Genomic DNA, 26,345 nt, shown 5'->3' on the forward strand with positions numbered 1-26,345 from the left:
TTGAATTACTAAAATGTAAAATATTTTTCTAATCTACATATTTTTATTACTTTATAATTCTAAAGCCTCACAGAAAAATGTACCCTTCATTGTGCTACACTGTAGGTTGACTTAACATGAAGAGATCATATTTCAATAAATTTGAATATTTCTAAACATTACCATTTCTTAAAACTATGGAAATCATGATTCAAAGAAAAGGACACTAGGGTTTAACTTGGAAATTAATGTCGCACGAACTTTAACCTTACCAACTGCCAAGATTGCATGGGCGAGAGCACAAAAAAATGATGAAGCCAGGAACATACTCAGGAAGAACAAGCAGAGCCAAACATAGGCAAGCACCATAGACAACAAAGCTGCTACAATGAGTGAATATATAACATGACTGTTTGAGGTAGGTACCTAATTACATCAGGGTAAGTTGAAAAAATATCTTTCTGCAAATTGGAAATACGATGGATTGCAGAAGTTGTGGGATTCCATGCAAAATCTTTAAAAACATTCAGGCCTCACTAAGGCACCTACACTCTATTAAAAGCTGAGAAACAAAAATGTCACTGGTATTATGGTTTTCAAACCTCAAAATTTCAGACTCCTTTTCATATGACTACATGTTATGATTCATAAATGAATGCATTTACCCTGATATGATTATTATATTCTACTTTTTTCTTATTCAGATGCCTCTGATGGCCTATGTGCACCTAAAATTATGATAAGCCACTCTTGGGCTTGTCATCAGGTTTCCCAGGAGAACTAATTTGGTACAAGGGAGATGAAAGATAAATCACAACACTTGGTCACATCATGAGACTTGGTTTTTATCATGGACCACTAGATCTACGGCCATATAATATGATGAAGGCCATATAATATGATAAAGTGTATAATTAACTAGTAAATGAGTGAGTGAATAATAGGAAAAATAAGTGATGGAGAGAGAAGAGCTGCATAATGTAAGAGGGTATAAAATAAAAAGAAAATGGTAACTCTCACATGGTTTCCAAGATCTTGATTTGGCAGATTTGTAGGATGCATCAGATGTAGAAAGATTTTTGGTGCGGATTGTGGAATTCTGGCAGTGGGGTTGAACTATTGCGAAGCTGGAGTGCTGTCCGAGATTTGGAGGTGGCAAGGACAGAAGAGATCACTAGCGTCTAGATAAAATATAAGGGGGATAGGTGGGATGAAGGATGTGCATTAAAGAGTAATGCGTGTCAAGAGGGGTTAGGAAAAATAAATGTTGATCAAATTTGCCATTCTTTGAGTAAGATATTTCAGTGGTTGAACCAGTCTACAAGCCCCAATTTTCCCCAAACAGTAGCTAAATTCTGCATTGGCCATCATATGATGTTTGCTTTCTACCCCCTCTCATTTAACTTCCTTTATACACATCCTATTATTAATTACCTGCCAGTAATTCTAGGACAGTGGCAGGTGAAAGTAAATCATGTCTCCCAGATCATGTCTGTCTACACCATTGCAACATTCTCCACATTACTGACAATTATTGTGGTCATAATTAGCCTTCACTTTAAATTTATCCATGGTGCATCTGTAAATGTCCAAAAGAAACAAAATGAAGAGCGACAGACAGTCTCGGTTATTATGTATCAATACATTCAAAATTTCAAAGCTGATACACTGAACTGAAGATGCCATTGTTGAAGGGAGGCAAAATTTTCGTATCATTGTTGTTCACACCAGATCTCAAATTTCACTACCTACCAGTTGTTCGGTTTTCAAAAGAAAGGTTTTTGGCCTACCCCGTTATACAGGTATGATTAATTCCAATTCATTTTCTAAGTGAAATACCATGTTAGACCCAAATGGCTTTACTTCAATAAAATTTATGATGAAACATCAAATCGCAACTTCATTGTATTTTTGTATGGCCATGATAAACAACTGCAAAAATACAAAAAAAGTCCTAAAACTACATTAGATGAGATGGAATACTTGATGATGATCATTGTTTCTAAAGTAGGCTGACTCAATAAATTGTAACTCTATTTCATTTATATACACATATGTAGCATATTGATAATTGACTATTATTCAGTGTTAGCTTACATTTATTTTTAAATTGTGAAATCCTTTTCTTATAATTTAGATTTATTTGCCCATATGTTGGTGCATATTTTTTTTGTAGAAACTGATTGACTCATTATCATAGGGTTTCCTTGTATAAGAACTGCCACCAATATTTTTTGCAAATGTTACTGACATCAATATTCATACAAAATGCTTTATACATGATTCTAAATCCTATGCCATAAGCAATCTGTGAAAATTTTTCTAACTTTAAAGATCCTAGTTTTGGCATTCATGGTCAATTAGTTTTCAATTCATAAGGGCCATACAAAAAGTATAGAATCTGCAAATTTTCAAAGTGTACCAGGGAAAACAGATGTCAAAAATTTGGTGCCACGAAGGATTATAAAACCTTTGAAATTGGAAAAAAAACAGTGACAACTTCCATTAATTACCTGAATTGTCCAAAGAATCATTATAAATTTGCAGCTGTTCTGCAAAATGGTGGCACAAAATTTTCACTTAATATATTTGCATTATAGGATAGTATTTATTGTATTCTTTAACAATGTACAACTTTAGTATTTCCACCATACTTAAGGTTCTGGTCCCTTTACTCAATGAGACAATACAGCCATTATAAGAATTTCAGGGGAAGTCATGCGGTATACAAGAAATCACTCTATCACTCCAGATTGAAAACTTTGGTAATCTTGAGAATTTCTCTCAAAACTCTTTCGTGTTCATAGATCAGTTCAGTTTTCCATTAAGAATTCACAAAATAAATTAGCTTCAATTAAATGGCAGCCTTGTTTGCGACTTCTAGAATAAAAAATTTCACATCTGTGAATTTACAATGCTAATTTAAAGTGTCTCACTCTTTTACCTCCTTTGGATCAGTGCACCTGAAGGTAATGGCCACCAATACAGAGTTTCACATCACTTTCCCAAGAGTGGTAATGTTGCCTCCATCAATGCCTTTTAAGTGAACGAGGTGGACAATGGCCAAAAGTTGAATAACAAGAAAGATATCAGATTAAAGAACCAGCATTATGAAATGTAAAATAATTGATTCACCCAAGCTGGATGGTAACCAAGAAAAAATTACGTGAAAATACGGGTGCACTGTGCATCTTGACACAATGAAATTGGCTGGCATCATGGGGTTCATTTCCCACAGCAAAAATTTTCCCATTTCAAGTGAAAATGTGCGTTGCTCAACTACATACTGCCGCATTTATCATGGAATTAACAGATACCACGGCAAAAAGTGATCAACAAGAAAAGTAAAAAATTCTAAAGATTAGGGAGAATTCATGGATTTCTCAAAGAGCTGGTAGAGTCAAGGAGTTTTCCCCAGTTTTCAAGATGTGTGGCAGCCTAGTACTCGTTTTATTTGCATTTGCATGGAAGATATTTAAACCAAATGATTATTCTCCTTTCCTGTTTTATGGAGCAAACTTGCAATGATTTAGGTAATTCATGAACGAAAAAAGGTCATGCCCATCCATGCCCTTGGATCACCTCTACTCTGTATATGTATGAGATCTCGACAACCTAAGGTCATTTCCAGAGCTACTTCTTCATCTCACCCACACAAACTGAAGTGGCTATTTCATTTTTGCCTCCCTAGTCATGATAAGACATTCCTACAAGATGCTTCTGGAAGAACTTTTTTCCTGTTTTTTTTCTGATAAGATGCATAGAAACGCAGCAAAAGTAAACTGACCATTGACTTACATTTTTCTGAGTTGGTATGTGACACATGCAAGAAAGGACACAACATGTTTCTCAAAATTTCGTATCCTGGCAAATCGATGAAAATGGCCAAGCACATAAAATCTGCACAGAAATCTTTCCAGTGGGCATCAATTGATTGGACAAATATTTTACAAGGGGATATTCCCTAAAGTGGACTGGTTGTGAGTACAACAACACAAACTTACACATAGTTTTTTTTCCAAGGCCAGTTACCTGAAAGGTACGATTCATTTGACACAATGCTACCACAAAATCAACTGAAATAAAAGAAATAGAATGAACTATTAAAAAATTGGGATAAAAATAGGAATTGAGGCATGGGTATACCTTCAAGTTTTAATACCAAAAACTTCCCGAGTTATTATGCGATTTCTGCCATAGGGAAGTTCCTGAAACAGAGGAATGATTGTGGATTCTGAGAATCATTTACATGATAACATCCTCTAGTTGATTTCAAAATGTTATTTGTTCCCAAAGGGTCTGAAGTGTGCTCTTGCCAAACTGCCTCACTTGGCAGCTCGTCGCTTCCTTCGCTTGCGCACTGATGACGCTAGTGTGCGCGGCAGTGAGCACGCTAGTGAGCAACCCAGCTTTTCATCTTCCATCTCCGGCCCTCCAATGCCGGAGGCCAAACATCATTTGGCCGCCGACTCATTTGCTGCCCGTTGCTCTGCAGTTGCTCGACCTCGATTGAGGCGCTCGGGATGTGTGTATGCCAGCTGTGAGAAGTCTCGAACCACGTCATTGAAAGTGTCATCACCCAAGGTGCCACTTACACCACTTGACTCACCATCATGGCGCATCTCTTCATTCAGCTGGGCTAACCGTAGTCTTTAGATTTTTTTTTAAAAAAGAAGGAATATGAAAATGAACTTTGAGGAGTCTAATAGTCCTAGATAATTCTAGCTTTGTCCTAACACTGAGGCCTTATAGCTATGCCCTAACCAATTTCTAAGATACATCCAATGAAGTAGACATTCTATCCAATTGCACCTACAGGCATTACATTTATTATCATTACCTGGATATAAGCTGATGTTTTTCGTTGTGATTCAGGATGAAAACAATCAACTATTGGCTTAAATTTGAGCCTAAGAAAAATAACCCCTTACCATTTTACTGGAGCATGTATTGTTTCAGAAAGTAAAAAGTTAGCATTTTTTTATCATATTTAAAAGAAGTTTCTTTTATTTTGACCTTTGTTTATAAACTGTTAAATAAATTGTTTGTTAAAAAGGTTACATAAATTAAATAACTATTGTTTAAAAATAGTAACAAACAGTGCCTTAGGGATACAATGGAAATATTGACTGACTCTGTGAAAGAATTGAAGTCTATGAGTGACATTTGCAGCCAAGCATAATTAAAAGTATGCCATCCTTTGCAGATGTTGAGTCCAAAGAGTCAGGCATGAATCAAAATATCAGATGTATTAACTCTCCTAATGTTAAAAAATAATGGTTAAGCCCAAGGCTGTTAGGTAACCTAGGGTTTAGACTAAAAGATTTATTAATTATGCTATTGATTGTGTGAAACATGTTTGTAGGAACTTCTCAAAATAAAAATTGGCAGTGTTCTAATCTAGGTAAATTCTATTGAAGGATAAAAAATATTAAATTTCTGGTGATACACAGGGACCTAAATCCCATGCATTGAAATATCTGAAAATTGAATTATTTGGAGTTGATCAAGAATATACAAATCTGGAACTTTAAGAAACTTTTAAGGCTCAGAATACATGGCTCATATACTCGTATCCAAGAAGGCATTACATTTGCCGTGACTTACTGCAGAAAAACAAAATTTTATTAATGGAGGTCATATATTGATACAAGTGGAATCACCTTCCATGAAGTAATCAAAGGATGGATAAATTTAAGCTGATGATATTATGGGAATAGGAACATGTGAATATTATATGAAGCTACTATTGCCGGGTATTGGCCATACAGCTAGTTACTTGAAGCAATCTACCAGTAAAATTGTGCCAATGAGCACAATTCTAAAGAATGTAAATAACAGGCCATGTGTAAGTTGATATTGATAAAGGTGGAAGTCATCAGGAATTTTAATGCAGTATGACATAAAAAACATTCCTAAATGATTTGAATATTGGTTCAATTTGAATAGAATATATACAAGTGATTGACATATTTTTCTACCAAACTCCCAGGTTCTACAGAAATTTGGTTATTTAATTAAGTAGAGGTTTACTAATTATTTTATGAGTTCACCTTACCTCTTACACACAAGATATTCTGCTTTTGAATTGCTTCCAAAAAAATTTATATTTCTCTGGAAGCTGGTTGAGGTGTTGTGCACTTAAAGTCTGTCCATTACAATTTCAATGAAAAAGGATCAGCAGACATCATAGGCATACTACAAAAGGCTTGGTCTATTGCAATGAGCACGGAAAGTTAAATTTATTTAAAAACATACCAATATGCAAACTAATCCTTTTTTAAAAATACAATACATTATATATTTTAGGTCTGCACATGCCCAAAATGCTTCAGCACAAAATCTTCAAAAACTACTCTTTTCCAAAGTATGATCGCAATTTTTGGAGAGGAGGCTTCTATTCGGGCATATAAGATACTTGCAGTCATGGAAGAGAGGCAACTAGGCCAGTTATCACATAAGGTATAGCAACTAGGTGAATGGAGTACATCTTGAGGCGGGCATTATTGCTGAGGGAGTTGCTTGAATGGAGATGGAAAGAGAGGCAGATTTGGGATGGCAGGGGCATGCAGGCAAGAAAAGGAAACAAAAGATCCAGAAATGACACTGGTAGACTTTTTTTTCCATCCATACTACTACCATGATTACTCAGATCACCTCTGTACACAGGGTGTATAACAGAACCTTTCAAAATTGGTCAGCAAGTATATACGAGGGTAATTTTAAAAGTTTTCCTAATGGAATAGAAATAAACGACATACATCAATGAAACCTCTTTTCATTTTTCAGAATAGTCTCCCTGTAAATTAATGCAACTGGTCCAGCGATGCTCCAATGTCTTGATCTCATCTCCAAAATTAGATTCCTTCAGGCCTCCAAAATACGCATCTACTTCAGCTGTTAGTTCTCTGATTGATGAGGATCTCCATCCACTGAGGAAAATTTTAACTTTGGGGATGAGATGTACATTTGATGGAGCCAAATCAGGCAAATGAGGCGGGAGTGGCAACGATTCATATCTTAGTACATCTATTTCTACCATGGCAAAGAAAATTGTGCATGGGCATGCATTGTCTTGATGAAAGATGACTTTCTTCCTAGCCAAACCTGGCCCTTTTGAGTATCTTTTGCTGTAGTAGGTCCAGGAGGATAGTGTAGTATTGCCCAGTAATTGTTTGACCAGTAGGAAGATAATCTATCAGCAGAATCCATTTCGCATGACAGAAAACTGAAGCATCACCTTTCCAAATGACCATATTCCCTTCACTTTCTTTGGTGTGGGTGAATCAACAAGTTTCCACCGCTTTGACTGCTGTTTTGTCTTTGGGGTATAGCAGAGGACCAAAGTTTCATCTTTGGTCACAAACCAGCACAGGAGACCTAGTTTCTTGCTCTTAAAACAGATCAAACATTTGTTTGGAAATTTCCATTTTAATGCGTTTGTATTCCTGAATCATGACTCCTGGCACCTATTTAGCAGATAATTTACTCATTGCCAATTCTACTGTAAAATTTGATAAGCCCATTCAGATGACATCCCTACAGCTTCAGCAATTTCTCACACTTTCAGTCGGTGATCCTCCAAGACTATTTCATGCACTTTTACAATAATTTACGTGGTAGAGGCATCATTATTTAAGCAGTCCCAACCAAACTTAAATTTGTTTGTCTACCTGGCAACAGTTGAATATGGAGGAGCAGAGTACCCCAGTGTGTTCTTGCAGTCGGTATCATTTTCCTTTGCTTTCATATCTTTTTTAAGAAGAATTTAATCACTGCTTGAATCCCAATTTGCTCCATCTTCACAAATCACTACACAGGGGCAACAACAGAGAGGTATCCATCTCTTCCCAGGGCACTGACCCTATACGTGTTTACTCATAAACGATTGCCTATTACTAAGCGGGAAACTAGTTGCACTAGAGCTGACATTTGGTGATGATACTGAGAACCTTTCTAACTACCGTCATAGATTGACAGTTTCTGGCACCCGGTTTTCAAGGATAGAAGTACTTTTTCAAGTTTTTTTGCTAACCTGAGAAACTAACATACTTATGCTGTGTTGTTTCCATGGTGTAATCCAATGGACACTGCTAACCTTACCAGGTGCAGAAGTATGAGATGTCCATTTTTTTCCCCCCAAAAAAAATTTTGTGTTGAAAAATTATAAAAAGAGCTTCATTCAAAGTATGCTCCATTTCTAGTTACACATTTTTTCCACCTTTCGGGCAATTTGTGGATACCAAGCCAGTAAGGACCTTTCCCTTTTGCCACAAACGATTTATCGAGCCATATTCATAAGAAACGACCCGCTGCTAAGCAATTGCGCGACCCATCAATTCAAACTAGTGGTAATTGGAAGGAGCCAAGTCTGGTGAGTGAGCCACATGGGGTAGGGCTTCCCAGCTGAGTGCATCCAACATGCCGCGAACCAGTGTTACTGTATGTGATGGAGCATCGCCATGTAGAAAAATGACATGTGTTGCCTCTTTTTGTATTTCGGCGTTTTTTCAAGCAGCAAACTGTTCAAATTGAACAATTGTTGCTGGTAGTGTTCAGCATTAACCATTTCACCTGGTTTTACCAGCTCATAATTGACCACACTCTTCTGGTACCACCTAACACAAAGCATCGCTTTTCTGCAGAAGTGATTCGGACTTGCGGTCGATATGGATTCTGTGCCAAGGCTTACCCAGGATTTTTTGCACTTGGGATTCTAAAAACAAATCCACTTTTTATCCTCAGTAACAATACGATGCAAAAACAACTTCCTTTTGCACCACGCGAGCAAAATTTCACGTTTTCATAACTCTCCATGTGCTTGTCATTTAACTCTTGCGATGCCCATCTGCTGGCATTTTGAATCTTTCTCATCTCTTGTAGGTGATTGGAAACAGCTTGTTGACTAACCCTCAATTTCTCTTCAAGTTGTTTTTCTGTTTGTGAATTGTCTCCGTCCAGCAATGCTTGCAATTCCACATCTTCATACCTTTTTGGTGGCTTTACATGTTCCTTCTCTGCAACATGTAATCACCACTTTTGAAATGGCGAAACCATTGTTCACATATATCTTGCAATGTTCACCAAAAGCTTCTCAAAGTAATCTGTATGATTCAGCAGCAGTTTTCATCAAATGAAAACAAACAATTGATGCTGTCAGCGAATACTCATTGCTTGGTAAACATTTTGACATACTACAAAGCAACATAACACCATGCAAACACTTTTTTAATTTATCACTTGGGCACGTCTGACATTTGTTAACGGCAGAACAAAATGGCATAAGGGTCAAATCTTTATACCACCAACTGCATTGGTGCACCATCTATTGTCTGAAATCCAAATTTCATACTTGTAAACCTGGTAAATGCACATATTTTTCAGTGTTTTCCCCAGTGGAATAACATGAATTAATAAAAATAGTTTTCAAAATTAAATGACTCACCTAAATAAAAATCCTAATTATGGGGAGGGAGTACTTTTCTTATAGTCCAGGAGACATACATTGGAATATTTGACTGTTTGAAGCATTTGGATGAATACCTGGGCAATGATATCTTAGTTTTTTTACTACTAGAATTCAGAAAACAATTTCATAAACAAGTGATTATGCACGTGAATATCAGGATGCACCAAATGCTTATGAAAAATCACTTCAAATATTACTTGTTCACCTAGCATTGTGTTCTCATTTGAAATATCTACCCACAAATTAAGCGCATCTCTGTTCTAGAGCAGCAGAAAGTCAGTAGGTGTTTCATAATTCAAAACAGAGTTAACATAATTAACTGCACAAATGCTCCTTCAATACACGCAGATATGATGCACAATTATTTACCTTACAGAAAATATATGTGAAAACTGTTACTTTGAACAAAATCACCAGATTAGTCATTCATATTACACTTGATTAACTAAGCTATTTTTCCGTCTGCTGCTCCTATTTAATTTCTGATGAATCAAAATTATTTAAATCTCCAAATTTCCATGTTTTACTATTCAACTTCAGATATTTTCCAGGATATTTTCAAGATATTTTCCAGAATTTTAAGGATACAAGACTGGTTGGCTACCCTGCTCATGTTAATCATTTAAAGTTATACCATGCAAATTTCCATCCTATTCTGATGCTTTCTTGTAGTTACCTAACACAACTTTTAAAACTAGAACATCAAAGTATGCAGAAAGTAATGTGCTGACATCCAATATTTTGAATTCTAAAAGCTAACCACAAGATAATATTGAAAATACCTAGCTTTACCCTAGAATCACACAAGATATATTTTGCATTGCACGAGATGAGTGAGGAGGGACTACCTTTGGATCAGCTGAGGACAACATCGAAACCTTCCAGTAAAATTGTAATAAACTTGATTTTTTGATCAATTTTGCTGAAAAAAAGCCATAGAAGTAAACCATGAAAATGATGCACATTAGAATCCTAAGTATGCTTACTTACAGAGTGACAATGTCTGCATTGGCTTCCTTCACAGCAATGCTTAATGGCTCTGCTCCCATCTTGTCCACCAGATGCTGGTCAGCTCGATGTTTCAACAGCAAACACACTTGAGCAGTGTGACCTAATTGATGGAATATGGGGAAGGGAGAGAATATAGGGAAATTGATTCCAGAAAATAACAGTTCTTGCTTCCTGGGCATTGAAATAGATAGTAAATTATCTTGGGTTGTTTTTATTAACAAGTAATTCTTTAAATTAGGCTCCATTTGTTTTCACATCAGAGTGATCAGGCACACATTTAGTGATGATGCCCAAACAGATGTGTAACATGATTATTTCTGTGCTCATATAATGAACGGTGTCATTTTCTGGGGTTTCTCAACAAAAGCCAGTACGATATTCAAAATACAAAAAAAGGGCTGTTTGAATTATGTGCAATGCATCTTTTAATACACCCTGTCGCCCACTCTTTAAAAAGCTTCACATTCTGCCTCTTCCATGTATGTATATACAAGTGTATGTATATATTTGTATTTACTACAATCATTAGTGTTAAGTGCAGCATCCAATTCAACAATAGAAATGCGAATTATCATATTTATAACAACAGAACCTATAAAAACCTGCACCAATCAGTAGTAAGAACTAAAAATGCAGCACTGGGGCATTTCTCAGCTAGAGCCATGTGAATAAACACTCAAGAAATATTGGGGCAAAACAATGGGGTACCCGAGGAAGAGATGGAATAAATATTACCCCCGAAATGAAGTGGGAGGACGAATATGTTTCAAGCTATTGAAATTGAAATTGCACGCCGTTTTAGAAAAAGTCTGGGATTTAATTAAATATACTTAAACAGCTTATACAATCAAAGTCACTCAATGATAAAAAATTAAGTAACGACAGTTCTAATTAAATAATGAAAGGCAAATTATCACCAAAAATGTAAATAATGTGTTTTTAAAAGTTTAAAATGATGCTCCTAAATTACGACAATTCTTGCCATCTGTATCTAACATGTTAATAAGTTTCCTGACAATGTGAGGAATTTCAATTAAATGCCATTGTTAAAAAAAACTTAGCAAACATCCGTTAAAACATACGTTCTACTCTGTCGATGAATATCTGCATTTGTAGTTTGCAACTGTATACTTTTCTTTGATGTGTCCAATATTTGTAAAACAAATCCTAGGACAAATAAATGATTTGATTTGAGCCATACTACTGCAAACAGAGCAATGAAAATTTAAAGTGTTGCGATAACAAAAAAGTACATTCTGAATGAAACTGAATGAAAACAATTACATCTGAATCACACCAACAACAACTCACTCAACTAATTATAAGTCTAATTGGAATATGTTTTCATTTCAATACATTAGCTCTGTATGCTCCAAGTCTGCATGTACAAAATGAAGTTTCAATATGTGCCATCAAATAATGAATGGTCAGATTACTCTTCTGAGTGGATGGAGTTGTGACTCATTTTACAAAATGCATCGCAATAACTAATCTTCTACTTACTGCTACTCTAATAAACACAGAAATTAAATACTTCTAGAATACTTTGATGTCATTTTATGTAAAAATGGTCCCGTATATATTTAGCATTGCCAGATCCTTAACAAAAGAAAGAAAAACAACTGCAAATCATTTTTTAAAACTGATTGCAATGGTTATTGTTTCTGAGCTTCTTCATCTTGAGATAGTACATCTCAAGATGATAGACAGCAAACTTTTCTACACAAAATGTGTCAAATATAGATGTTTCCAATGCCTCTACCAAATTTCCTGAGTTTTCCCAGTTGGTAGATACCCTTTGCTTTCAGACCATGCTTACCCAGTTCTGTAGCCAGATGGAGGGGAGTCTTGCCTTCTGCATCCTGAGCATTTATTTTGGCACCATTTAGGAAGAGATACTCACAAGCCATCACTGACCCCTGGAAAAATCACACAATCATACTATTCAGACGAAGTGTACAAAAGCAGACATATAAGAAGTATTTCAATTTGTTAAGAAGAAAAGATGGAGATATCTAAGGAAACCAGAGAGGCTATTCCACCAAATGGTAAAAACCAGAATTGGATTTGGAAGCCCACTCTGACATTTTATGACACATAGAAATACAGTGAGCATAATACAGGGTTAACTGTTTGTAGATTTATGGATAATACATTTGCATGGTATATTTTTTTCTCTCAACAGGCACTAAAGAAGTCACAACAACATTAGCTCTAGTTCAGTCACTTGGCCATCCACTATTTATAACTATTACCATTTTTATTCACAAAATAAAAGCCACTTGAAATTTAGTAGCTATTCTGCTAAAGTGGTCATACTATTCTGAATGCCATTCAAACGTTGGCATACCAAAGCCATGGCATCAGTGAAATAGCATCAACAAGGAGCTTTCTTTGTGGTCATATTTTGTCTTAATCATTATACAACACATTCTTTAAACGTTATGAAAATGGCACGAAAATTCGGAGAGTTGAGCCAGCTGATTTTGATCTACCTTACAGAATGCTGTCGAATGATGTGATATATAAATTCAAAATAGAAAGCCATGTGACCAGCCAAACCCTTTCAAAACGCACAACAAAGATTTTGTCTTCTAATTTAGAGTTACCTTGGGACAATGCACTTTATACCTACATGCCTATGCCAGCAATATGCCTTATGTTTCAGCAATCTACAGCAAGCTTTTATTATCATTACTATGGTAAATTTAAACTCATAAATAGGCCACAATAGATAAATATTTTAATATAGCATATGATAATCTGCAACATTATATCATATGATTATTATTTGGCAATGGGGAGAAAATAAATTGTTAATATTTGATCAAAAATAAAATCAGCTATCAGTTCATTATATATCTGCAGAATTTTAATTTCACTCTTATTTGGTAAATTTAATGCATTGGCATTTAACACTAAAGCAGCTTTAGCTCACAGTAACATTTACTTCTGAAGATAGTTACCAGCAAGATGTTTGAGAGGTTTCTCTGGTGCCAATAACCCAGGTATCGGTTACCAAAAAAGTTTTGAGAGAGTTTCAGCCTCCTAGTTGCCTAAACTCTGAGTAGACCTTTAGTTGCTTCATACTTTTTTAGTGTACTTCCACATTAACATCTGATTTCTATAATGTCTGGTGACGTGAGTGGTTATTACAAAGGCATATTGAATTACCAGAAACAGAGATAATACTTAACAAAAGTGTAATGTAGACTTTCATTGTTTCATATCAGACTGTAATACTTACCACAAGCTATCAATGACATAACCATGTTAACAATAAAATGCAAGAAACACATGAATCATGGCAGCAAACATAAAAAATTCCAAATTTTCTATTTTATAATTAGTAGTGAATAATTTAAAAATATTTCATTAGTTGAAAGAAAACATTTTTCTTTTTCCAATCTTCCATTGACAAGTGACACCATGCAGAAGGTATTAACTTAATTCTACTTGTAAGCTTATGTGGTACCAACCATGATAATGGTCATAACTAATGTCATTTGTTCCTGCTGATGTTAGGTGCCTCTATGGAATAACTCAAGATTTAATGGTTGAGTTTTCCAGTCAACAGAATTACCCTTCAGATGATTTTGCATAATTTTGATTAACAATAAACAAATTAAGCATACTACTTTTCTTTAACATTTCCTGATATTGTCAACTTATCATTCTGCTTGGTCAAATTTCAAATGCTCAGCAACACACGGCTGAATTACTATCAACTATGTAAAATGGCTGAAACGCCCAATTGCTCTTTTATATAGCATTTATGAACAAGTAACCTGAGCAATAAACTGAACAAATGTTATCTACTCTAACTTTACTAAAAGGCCTTTAATTGTTCATAAAACAGGCCTCATACATGAGTTTAAAAACCTCTCCCATTGTAATTGTTGAAAAGAGCTTACACTAATGATTGCTTGGTGAAATGGAGTCCTTGACAGATCTTCCGAGTTGACCCAACCTTTGTCTGCACCCAGAGCCATTGCTTCACACATCACAGGAAGGTTGTGGGCCTCAGCAGCTCGATACAGGAGTCTATCTGGATGTAGCTTTGAGATATCTTCTTCAGCTGAAGATCAATAAGAAGCACACCAGCTTAGCCACAATTCTATCACAACAATCAATAATAAAGCAAGAGCGAGGGAAGGCTACTGCTGAAATATTGAAGGATTTGTAATGAACTGGAATTGGAATTCTATGCTCTTAACTCTCAAGGTAACTTTGTTTTCCCTCAGATTTTTGGCTGAAAATACCTATCATTTTACTTTTATATGAAAGGGAGATCCAAAAATATATGTACCTGCATGTAAGTGAATAAAATTAAAATTATACATAGAGCATTCAGCAACTCAAGAGAAAAAAATCATGGCTCAATGGATGTAAATTGAACTTACAAACTGAATGGAATAATTACTGATCACCTTGGAATCAATTAGTCATAATCACCATAAATGGTTACAAAAAAGTATGATTTCTCAAGGCGACTCTTTCATACACAAAAACATTGATAACTACATCATGTTTCATAGATCTAATAGAATCATTACATAATGAGTATTGCATCTAACACAAATCTTGATATAACAAGTTATGCATCAAGTACAGTGTGTTGCCCTATCATTTAATGTGAAATAAATCATTATTATCAAGGTAAACATATTCTTCCCAGCATGATTTTTTGATATTAAAAGTGATTCAGTATCTGAGTAAAAACAGAATTCATACAATTTACAAAATATTATATGGCTATTGCATATATTATTCCACAATATTGAAAGTTATTGATGCCTACTTTATTATTTCTGCATTAGCTAATATAGGGAGCAACTAATTTTGTGCCAGATGTACAATTACTAGCAAATGATGATAATATTCATCATGCTCTAAGTTATTTATCAAAAGTTTAGAAAGTTAGAAATTAAAGTTAAAAAAGAAAAGTAATAAAGTACATTCTCAACTCATTCCAAGATTCGACATATCATATCTATCCTATGACATAGCATGCTGATTGTATTGAACTAGTACAGTCGCAAGTACTGAATGCAGGAAAAACAATGCATATTATTAAAATATAACAATGCATCCTACAATTTTCGTGCTAAGTTATAACAATGTGTGATAAATCATTATCAATAATTTCTTGGTTGATGCCCTTATACTTATGAAATAACCAGAGTAATGACTGTACCACCCTGAAGGTCAAAGTAATTAGTTAACAAGTGATTATAAAATCCCATTGGCAATAAAAAGAACTCAACATAGAAAGATATTTTTTTAATGATTCTGAGCCTTTGTTGAATTGAGACCCAACTGTATTATGGTGGTGTTGCTGATCAGTTGCCCTCCATTGGTTTTGTTCTGCTTATGCCACGCTGACAAGTATTGGTAAGTGTACATAAAGCTCACTCACTCAGAAATTCATCCTCCTCTCCAGCTGTTGAGTCCTGATCACTGCTCAGGTCAATGCTGCCCTCCAATGGCTGCTTGACCAAGTTTTCACCAAACAAGAGCACCTCAGCATCCACGGTCCCTCCCACTGTTGGTAGCATATCCACCACCCCCACCGCTGAATGCCGACCACTTTCTCCCTCTTCTGCCCCACTGCCTCTGGCCTCCCCACCTCCCTCCTCCTCGCCTCCCCCACCCATGCCTTCACCCTCTATATCTTCACCCTTCTCCCCTCCTTCCCTCTCATCAGTCAACGCATCAGCCACCACCTAAAACAAGGTGCAAAACAAAGAGTTGCATTAACAGCCATTCAACACATTAGAAAAAAGAAACCCACAAAATATCAGATCTATCAGTCATTTCAATGCAGCCCACAGCAAGTCAAATTTATCTTATTTCCAGTCCACTACTACGAGGGTTATTCCAAAATTTCTCAAAATGAAATGGAAATAAACAACTTAAATCAGGGAAACTTTTTTTATCTTTCAATGTAGTCTCCCTGTAAATGAATGCAACTGGTCCAGCTATGCTCCAATGTCTTGATCTAATCTCCAAAATTAGATTCCTTCAGGCCTCAAAAATATGCATTTACTTCAGCTGTTAGTTCTTTGATTGATGAGGATCTACATCCACCGAGGAAAATTTTAACCTTGGGGATGAGACATTGATTTGATGAAGCCAAATTAGGTAAATAAGGCAGGAGTGGCAACAATTCATATCTCAGTACATCTATTTTTACCATGGCAATGAAAATTGTGCATGGGTATGCATTGTCTTGATGAAAGATGACTTTCTTCCTTGCCAAACCTGGCCCTTTTGAGTATCTTTTGCTGTAGTAGGTCCAGGAGGATAGCGTAGTATTGCCCAGTAATTGCTTGACCAGTGGGAAGATTATCTATCAGCAGAATCCATTTCACATGACAGAAAACTGAAGCATCACCTTTCCAACTGACCATATTCCCTTCACTTTCTTTGGTGTGGGTGAATCAACATGTTTCCACTGCTTTGACTGCTGTTTTGTCTTTGGGGTATAGTGGTGGACCAAAGTTTCATCCGAGGTCACAAACTGGCACAGGAGATCTAGTTCCTTGTTCTTAAAACAGATCAAACATTTGTTTGGAAATTTCCATTTTAATGCGTTTGTATTCCTGAATCATGACTCCTGGCACCTATTTAGCAGATAATTTACTCATTGCCAATTCTACTGTAAAATGTGATAAGCCCATTCAGATGACATCCCTACAGCTTCAGCAATTTCTCACACTTTCAGTCGGTGATCATCCACGACTATTTCATGCACTTTTACAATAATTTATGTGGTAGTGGCATCATTATTTAAGCAGTCCCAACCAAACTTAAACTTGTTTGTCTACTTGGCAACAGTAGAATATGGAGGAGCAGAGTACCCCAGTGCGTTCTAGCAATCTGTATCATTTTCCTTTGCTTTCATATCTTTTTTAAGAAGTATTTAATCACTGCTTGAACCCCTATTTGCTCCATCTTCACAAATCACTACACAGGGACAACAACAGAGAGGCATCCATCTCTTCCCAGGGCACTGACCTTATATGTGTTTACTCATAAACGATTGCCGATCAGGATCGAGATGGTGCGGGGGCTAACGTACTGGCTTCCCACCGTGAGGGCGCGGGTTCAAATCCCGGCGGTGTTGAATATTTTTCAGAGGTATCTCGATCCCTACTTGAGGTGCTTTGTGGAGGGCACTTTGAGTGAGTACGCCGTCCGTCGGATGGGACGTTAAACTGCGGACCCCTTGGCGCCTTTCGTAAAGAGTAGGCTAATGCCGACGCCGGGTTTCTCTCCACCCTTCATCCTTTCCTGTCCATCCCCTATGGCGCAAATGACCTTAGCTGTCGGTCGCCTCCCCTCAAAACTACTACTACTACGATTGCCGATTACTATGCGGGAAACTAGTTGCACTAGAGCTGACATTTGGTGACAATACTGATAACCTTCCAGACTGCCCTTATATAATAATCAACCCTTATGATAATTTCAAAAGATGAGGGTAAAGATCACCTTTACTGAGCTGTGTGACATGTTAAATTAACATATTACAATGTAAGCTGACCTTGTGCCTCAGTACATCAATATATAAACCTGTAAGTCACCATGGGGAGCATGTTTTCCCCATATTTTTACTTTACATTCTTCATTTTCTGAAAAAATGATGACAAACAAAATAATCTCAGGGTTGGCAATAGCATCTCCAACCATTCCCTCTCTACTACTCTGTCCAATAAATATACGTGAACTGAGGCCATAAAAACTTTATTTTGCAAATTTTAGTCTACATCGATTTTGTCCCCTTTAAAGTACTTTCCATTTGTTGCTATGCACTTATTCCATCTTCTTTTCCACTGTACAAAGCACCCTTGGAAGTGCTTTTTAGTTTTCTCATCATTTCTTGCTTTATTATGTCTACATCTTCCCAGTGATGTCCCCTCATCACTTTTTTGTATTTTGGGAATAGGAAAAAGCCACAGGGGGCGAGATCTGGCGAATAAGAAGGATGATCAAGGATGGTGATTGAATTTTTTGCCAGAAACTGGCGAACAATCAGTACTGAATATGCAGGTGCATTGCCATGGTAAAGGATCCATCCATCATGTTTGGTTAAAACTGTGCACTGTTGATCTTCCTAAATTTAGTTCATCAGCTATCATTCGGACAGTTTTTCGACAATTGTTAAGGACAAGGGACCGCACATGATCAATGTTGTCGTCAACACATGTGGTTGAAGGTCATTCCGGCCTTGCATAATCCGTGGTGTCTTGTTGGCCATCTTTAAAATGTTTAATCCACTTGAAAATGGATGTTTTCTTCAGAGCATTATCACCGTAAACAGCTGTAAACATTTCAGTAATTTCTTGATAACTTTTACTGCACTTCACCAAAAAACTTGATGCTGATTCGTTGTTCCGCAATTTTGTCAATTTCCATTTTCAACAAACGGTAACAAGGACAACATAAACTAACATAACTAGCACCATATGCACAGTTTGACAATCCACTAAGTACAGACGGCTCATTGGGTCTCAGGCAACTGATGCCACTAGTGGGGGTCTATAGTCCACATCATGGCTGCCAGATTGTACCAGTTTGCGCATTGATTGCAACGACCATGTTTAATCTAGATACATCTTTCTCAATGAACAAAGAGGTATTTAGAGGGTGCCAGAAATAAGGAGGTACCATTTTCAGGTCTTGTCATGCATATACCATATTTCTCCAAATATAAGCAGATGTTATTCATTGCAGTTCAAAAAACAATCACTCCCTCTCTTCAATTCAACCCTCAGAATTCTTTCAATTTTACACCGCCTTACATCACAACAAAGAATAAGAGTAGCACCATTTTTCATTAAATTTAAAGAGTTTCCATGATATTACTTTAACAACTTATGTTTATTGTTTCATCCAACTCCCAGGCACTATTAAAATCAGATTTACTAATAAAATACCACTTTATTAATTTAATGATGGAATTTGAGGCTCAATTGTTTCAAATTCCAATGAAATAAATAGAGTGACTATTTCCCAAATTAATTGACCAAGTAAGTAAACAGCAACTAATAGGAAAATGAACAGAAAGCCTATACATACATTGTTTACAGTTGATTATATGAAGGGTGATTGAAAAGTAATTACAGCTTTGCTTCTGAAAGAGCAGAGACCCACAACACAAATGTTTTCATTCAACAGCCAATCCCCAGGATAGAATATAAAGATGGGAAATTGCAGTGATTTGGAAAGAGAGGAAGACATGAAGCAATGAGAGTGTATTTGACTCATGAAAAATGCCATAAGATGTGGTTTTGAAGCATTTTACACTTAAGCACTCTCACACGATGGGGAGAATAAAATGAGGATAAGACAATTGAAATTTTTGTTTAATTAACATACCTACAGCTTATGCTTGTATAAGCTTACTTACCACCATTATTACCACAGTTTCTCATGTTACCCTAGCAAATGAAATGACTAATGTATTTAAGTTGCCAGTACACTCCCCGAATACCACATCAAAACCTTTAACAGTCTCTTTCTCCCAAAATATGATTATTTTTAGTGGGGTTAAGATTTTATTCAAGCAGACACATCAACTGAGGTTATTTCCTAATTTACATCACAAAATGGGTGACCTTCTCAGTATCTTGTTCAATTCTAAAATGTACTACTGTAAGGTATTCCAAATGCTTGATGCATATTTATAGTGAAGTCTAACCAACATTAAATAACAAACCCTTTCATCAACTTTTCCCTTAGAATATTTATTTCCCACAACTCATTTGATGAACCCAAACTTCTTTGGAGCAACCCATTACACTGTATCACAATTATGGTTGTTCAACTAAACTGGGTTAGTAAAAAAGGGGTTAGAGAAACTAATTCCCAGAGATATTCAATATTTATGCCATTGCAAGTCTCTTCTACACTTGTGCTTGCGCTGGTGGTCTGGGAATCTATTATCCCTCAGACTCAGCCCAAGTAGCTTGTTGGATTCTCGGTGGTGCATTGACCACCAAAGATGGCTAAAGAGCAGAGAAGAAAACAGAAAAGAAAGAAGAGAGAGAGAAATAAAAATCTGCCTTCCTCATTACACCACAATGCACACCTTAGATGCACCAGAAGCAGGACGCCCTCCGCTGCTGTCATCATCGTCATTATCCTGCTGGTCATCACCCTGTGGGTGGTTCTCACTCTCCTTAGGCCTCCTGCCTCCCTTCCTGGCATTTCGACTCCTAGGCCGCCTCCTCAGCCTCCTCACACTCCAGCGCATGCCCAGGGTGGCTGTCGTTCCTCCCACCTCCAAGTTGGACGAGGTAGTGATGTCAGGCAGGGGGAGAGTAGGAGTGTTCTCTGTTGAAGGCACAAGGTGACCCTTCTTCACAAACAATCTTTCCACATACTTGGCCTTGATCCACATCTCTCGGATGTTCCTGCATGGGCAGAAGGAGAATGGCATAATTCGCAATATCAGACAAAATACATCTGTGTTCACAATCCGTGGTGAAAATATCACCCATCAGTTCAAATTTGAGCCTCAGAAAAAATTCTTGTTTCACAGAGCTATTTAACATGTTATCAAAAATAGCAAATTGCATAATTTTTCATTTCATCAAAAAATGTAATTTTAACTTAATAAATATTATTTATATTCCTCTGCCTCATTCCTTGGATTTATTAATTAGAATGTATCACCTATACAGATGAAAGGTCTTGTGCTTTCTAGGCATCTCTCGAGTAAAATCCTCTGTGGTCTTCCACCATGTTAGTGTCTCCAGGGCTGCCGATGTTTTGAAACTCAACTTCAGAAGCACTGAGAACTAGAACTGAGTCAGTCATCGAAACATCGGCAGCTATTGAGAGTGTCATCACAGGGTGATGACACTAACACAGTGGAAGAATAGAGAGGATTTTTAGTTCTAAGTTGAAAAAAACTAAAAATAAATAAATTGGCAAATGATAGGATCTAAAGTATAAATAGTGAGATTGGTAACTCAAATGTCTATGATAATAGAAATAAAGGAAATGAAGACGAGAATTCCAGTGAAATACTGAGAATGTGGCAAAAATGACAAAACAAATAACAAAATCAAGCATCAAACTGTAGTTTCAGCTAGTACTGGTCATTTCACTTGAGTTTTTCTGCGGTTGGAACTTCTCACCTTTTTATTTTAAATATTTAAAAAAATATTTCCTATGACATCATAGATGTATGTCTTAGGAATCTTGTAAAAATCACAATTTTTTATATTTTTCAGTTAACTCACCCAGCACAGTTCGGAGTGGCCCGTACAAAGTCCTCCGGCACGTCTGCTTCATAGGCACGGTTAACAATCTCATTGCCTAACTCAGCCATGACCTTAAGGATTTCTGGCTCCCATGCATCAAGTGTCAGCGACCTCACCTTACTGTGATGCACTCCAAGACTACGATGCACACCTGAGCACTCTAAATGGAAAATAATGGATGACCACCATCAGCAGGTACTACGCTAAGTTATTCCAAATGGCTGTAGATAAATACTCATGTTAGAGTGACGGAAACTGATGCAGGAAGGTATGCAGTGATTGCCTTTATTATTTCTCTTTCACAATTAACAGTTTTTTCAAAAACTTTACATGGACTGTGTTTAACTATAGACAAGATCTGTATTTGTAATTAAAATGTGGAGAATGACTCTGATCAATTACATTATGATTGGTATTTCCCATGAAAGTCCAAAAAATCACCCATGAAAAATTAATATAATTTTTTACAATAATCTGAAAACCTGCTGTTTCAGAATTATTAATTTTGTTTGGCCCAAATAACATAACTCTAATATGCCAAAGCCAACAACTACTAACATATAAGTTCTCCATATGCTAGTATAGGGAAAGTTTTTTAGGATGCTTTGTATGTCAATTCCATGCATTTCCACTCCATGTGATCATTTATGCATACACCATGGTCAACCTCTTGCCATCTTTCAACTTCTGATTACATAATATCCCAAACTTGCCTTCCTACATAGTGGAAATTTAATTCAAACCTAGGAACAAATAGATGAACCCTAGTCTTCATTTTTTCAGAACGGATAATGTATAAAGCAATACCAAACTCCCGAAAGAAACCTCCTCATTCAATACCTCCACAAATTTCACACTGTTAAATCCTCAAAGTTGCATTTTTTTACCGCCAGCCCATTTTTGGTGCTACTATCAAAATCTACTGAAGTTCTTACGCCAAAGGATCCCATAACCATTAAATATCTAGGTATATGTACATTCATGAAATCAAATGGAATGAGTGACCTATTTCAAGTAGGTGTTGCATCTGCAAAACATGTCAAAACAGTTATAGTCATAAGTTTCATTATTTGATGAAAAATCTTCAGTTTATCTCCCAAAATAAGGTAAAGGCTTCCCTCAACATATAGTTGCAGAAACAATGAACAGTAGTTCTCACAATTAGTCGGTAGGCATCCATCCTATACCAAATTTCTAACATTTTCAAAAACTTCTGCCCATTTTTCCCAACACTTTTTTAAGAAATTGAGCAATTATTGACTTTTCCCAATTGCCCTGTAGAGTAGTGACCCTGCTATACTAGAGATCTGTAATAGATTTAGGGAATAAGTGTGAAATCTAGCACCACTAAATTTCCCAGGGCCTTTAATTTTCAAGCGCATGATGAATGTATAAATGCCTATTCTTCACACCGCTTTCTTTCCTGGTTTATCTGGTTAAGCCATTCTTAATAGGAAGAAAATAAGAAATTCAAAGTGAAGAATGCCAAAAGATTTTTGCTGTCTTTAAAATATAGCATGAACTGTTTCCCATAACGGCAGGAAAAAAAAAATGTTGAGAACTGCAGGTATTTGCTGGAAAGGCTAAAATGAAACCTAAAAACTTTTAACCTGGATTGCTTCCTTCCATAACCTTCTCAATAACTCAGTCTACAGCTAACAAGAAGTTTTCAACTGTAATCAGGATTAAATACACTACAGTCTGAATTATATGAATATCAATATTTGGGAAACTGAAAGAATTTGTCAATACAGAGCCAATCCCAGACCTGTTACAAATTCAGAATGCAGCTTCCTGGCCTTACCAATGCACAGAGTAATTCCAAGGTTGATGCTAGCCCATCGTGGATTTGAACCACCACAATCACAGCAGTGGTCATTCCCTGGTATCTTTAACAGCTGCTCCCACACACTGCAAAGAGAGAAAGATGAATTTTTATTTCACTAGCCAATACAGCAGGAAGTTGAAGGATTTTCTTTAAGGAATGACTTGGGGGCATATGTACAGTCATTGGGATGGGTTTCACCCCTCTTCAGGATCCTTCTGTGCACCAAAATAAATATATAGAAAGGAATTCATAGACAAAATGACCTATAAGTCAAACGTTTAAACACAATCATAACCACAGTAGCATGCTAATTACCGAGTGCTTCCATCAGCAAGAGGCATTTCTTCCCCCTCCCATTCTCTCTCCTACTCTCACCTCACAATTTTGGTAAACAATGACATTAAATCCACAAGAAAAATTTTTCCTGAAGCACACACAAAATTTACAAATGCAAGCCACATTGGCAGTGGAATAATGTCCTCACTGATGGTCACCCAGAGGTTGTAGGGTCAATTCTCATCCAGGAGTGTTTTTCCCTATCTATGACCTGGGTATTTTTGATTGCCTGTGTAGTTCTTTATGTTTATAATCCAATGTAAAAGGTCAAAGCTAGGCTCTTTTTGGGTTAGTGATGAATACAAAAGATGAATTCAACATGTTAAATGTCCTAAAACAACTAACTAAATCTGACGAACACTACAGTTAATATGAAAGGTGAAGGTCGAGTTCACCTACTATTACACTCCTGAGTTTTAGCAAGCAGCATCATTAAGTGTAGTCTGAGCCATTTTTACTGGTGTAATCATTTGGGATAGAATCCTAAACCAATGGAACTAACTAGGTTTCACAATTGATATATTTAGACATTTGATACAATGAGTGGATTACTTTATGATCAGTGTTTTAAAACACATCCTAACAGACTCTACGTAAAAGATAGGGAAATAAAAAAGAATAACGTCTGCATCTGATGACATCCATTTATCCTTCCCACATTCCATGTGTTGTATTTAGCAATGTCATTCAGATACCTGTCAATTCTGACATTTTTTCTATATTATTTTGAATACTAGAATGGCAAAAAAGTTTCTTCAAATAAAAAATTATTGAATATTGTCAAGTAGTTTTATTTTTACATGCATTAATTAGAAGTTTCACATAAATAGTCTAGAATGGGGCTTCCATGAAATGAGTGCGGAGTCCAGCACCCACATTGTGGACTTGTTCATGATTAATATTTCAGTGCTTAAAAGTTTAAATTAAGTCACTACATTATTGCAGTCAGCTATTGTATGGGACTTTAAAAAATATGGAAATCATTTTTGCATGGACTATGCTAAAAAGTTAAGAATTGATTCATACAGCATCAATAAGAAAAAACATAAATAAGTATTATGGAAGTATTTACACAAAATGCCGTATATTTCATACAGTGAGCAAAATAAAGGTTTTTCCCATGCGTTATCACCAATGAGCTACGGAATGTATTATTATAAGTTACTTCATCATAAATTACGCACCCAAATTAAAAGACTGCATATATGATATTTAATGAAGATGGTCATAAAACATTGAAGCAGGGGTAGTTTAGGGATGGTGTGTTCAGCCAAGGACATCATATTCAAATTCAAATAATAACATTAGATGGTAGGAATTCGGAGAACCTAGGAGTGAAAGGTTTCCAAGCAAATATTCATTTACAGTTTGACATTTTCTTACAAAGAAACTTCTCATTGTTAAAGCAAAACCATCTTTAAAAAATTTGTCACTAAGTATACCTACAGATAAAATCATGAGATGGTTGTTTTTCAAGTGATGTTCAGTAAGTAAAACTAAGTCATTGTGAATGAAAAAATATTTTGTTAATTTGCTCTTTGTTTTAAAGGATTTGCCCGTTTTTCCAATTTCACAATTGAAGGTCGAGCAAATTAATGTATCCACCCCTGATCGGGAAAGTACATCCCATTCATCTTTATTCATTGGTCAGGAGTATATATAGGTCACAAGAAGGAAGAAATGCTGTTCTGAAGTGGTTTTGTAAATTAACTGGTAAATTGCGTGATAAATTTTGAAAAAAGAAAATAATTGACCACTGGAAAAAATATATTAAATGTAATTTGCTCATAGTTGTGAAATGTATGACATTAAATATTTTTCAGATAATTCCTTCAGTTTTTTGAGAAGTATATTATCAATTAATTCCACCTCATAACCATCCTTATCAGTAATGCTTTTGATTACTTGCAATTTTCCTACAGAAATTTTTAATCTGTGAGGGGGAGCGTGCCTCAGTTCATACATACACATATAGGCTCATTTCATGAACTGCTCACCTTGCCTTGATCCTCAGAGGTCTCTCGTTGGCTGTGCTGGAGCCACTATTTCCTACGCCAGAGTCCCCATCCAGCAGGGATGTGGCAGAGGGTGCCTTGGCATCCCTTTTGCTCCCAGGTGATGAATTGCCATAGGCAGCAGAGGATGAGCCACAGCTGGAGGCCTCACCGCTTGAGGGGCCACAGCTGCCCCCCTCCACTCCCTGGTCCACAGTCAGCTGTAGGGCTGCACCAATGCCCTGCTGCAAGGCACTGATCCATGCTTGGTACATCTCCTCTGAGTCTGCTTGCAGGATGTGACTCCTGCAGCAAGAGGAAACGTGTGCAAATGCATTTCATTTTCCTGGAATTCTTTGTCCAATAGCATCAAAAAGAAATAATTATTTTACCAGGGAAATCAACAATAAAATAGACACAAATTATTAACACAAGAGAATGCTGAGAAATAA

At 36.3% G+C, this 26,345-nt stretch overlaps 1 protein-coding gene across 1 annotated transcript in view; it reads right to left on the minus strand.

The window, feature by feature from the left end:
- Nucleotides 1-26,345, minus strand: part of CenB1A (Centaurin beta 1A) — a 39,218-nt gene continuing 12,873 nt past the window's right edge. The window contains exons 9-17 of the mRNA XM_071590287.1: nt 25,897-26,199; nt 23,540-23,646; nt 21,715-21,895; nt 20,556-20,880; nt 15,879-16,185; nt 14,374-14,537; nt 12,279-12,378; nt 10,439-10,559; nt 1-4,629 (exon numbers count right to left, since the gene is read on the minus strand). Of these exons, the coding sequence (XP_071446388.1) occupies nt 4,434-4,629; nt 10,439-10,559; nt 12,279-12,378; nt 14,374-14,537; nt 15,879-16,185; nt 20,556-20,880; nt 21,715-21,895; nt 23,540-23,646; nt 25,897-26,199 (1,804 nt within the window). The 3' untranslated portion in view covers nt 1-4,433. The remainder of the gene's footprint in view (nt 4,630-10,438; nt 10,560-12,278; nt 12,379-14,373; nt 14,538-15,878; nt 16,186-20,555; nt 20,881-21,714; nt 21,896-23,539; nt 23,647-25,896; nt 26,200-26,345) is intronic.

This window comes from Hetaerina americana, unplaced genomic scaffold, assembly GCF_022747635.1.
Source record: "Hetaerina americana unplaced genomic scaffold, ioHetAmer1.1.p SCAF_4, whole genome shotgun sequence".
In the NCBI taxonomy this organism is placed as follows: Eukaryota; Metazoa; Arthropoda; class Insecta; order Odonata; family Calopterygidae; genus Hetaerina; species Hetaerina americana.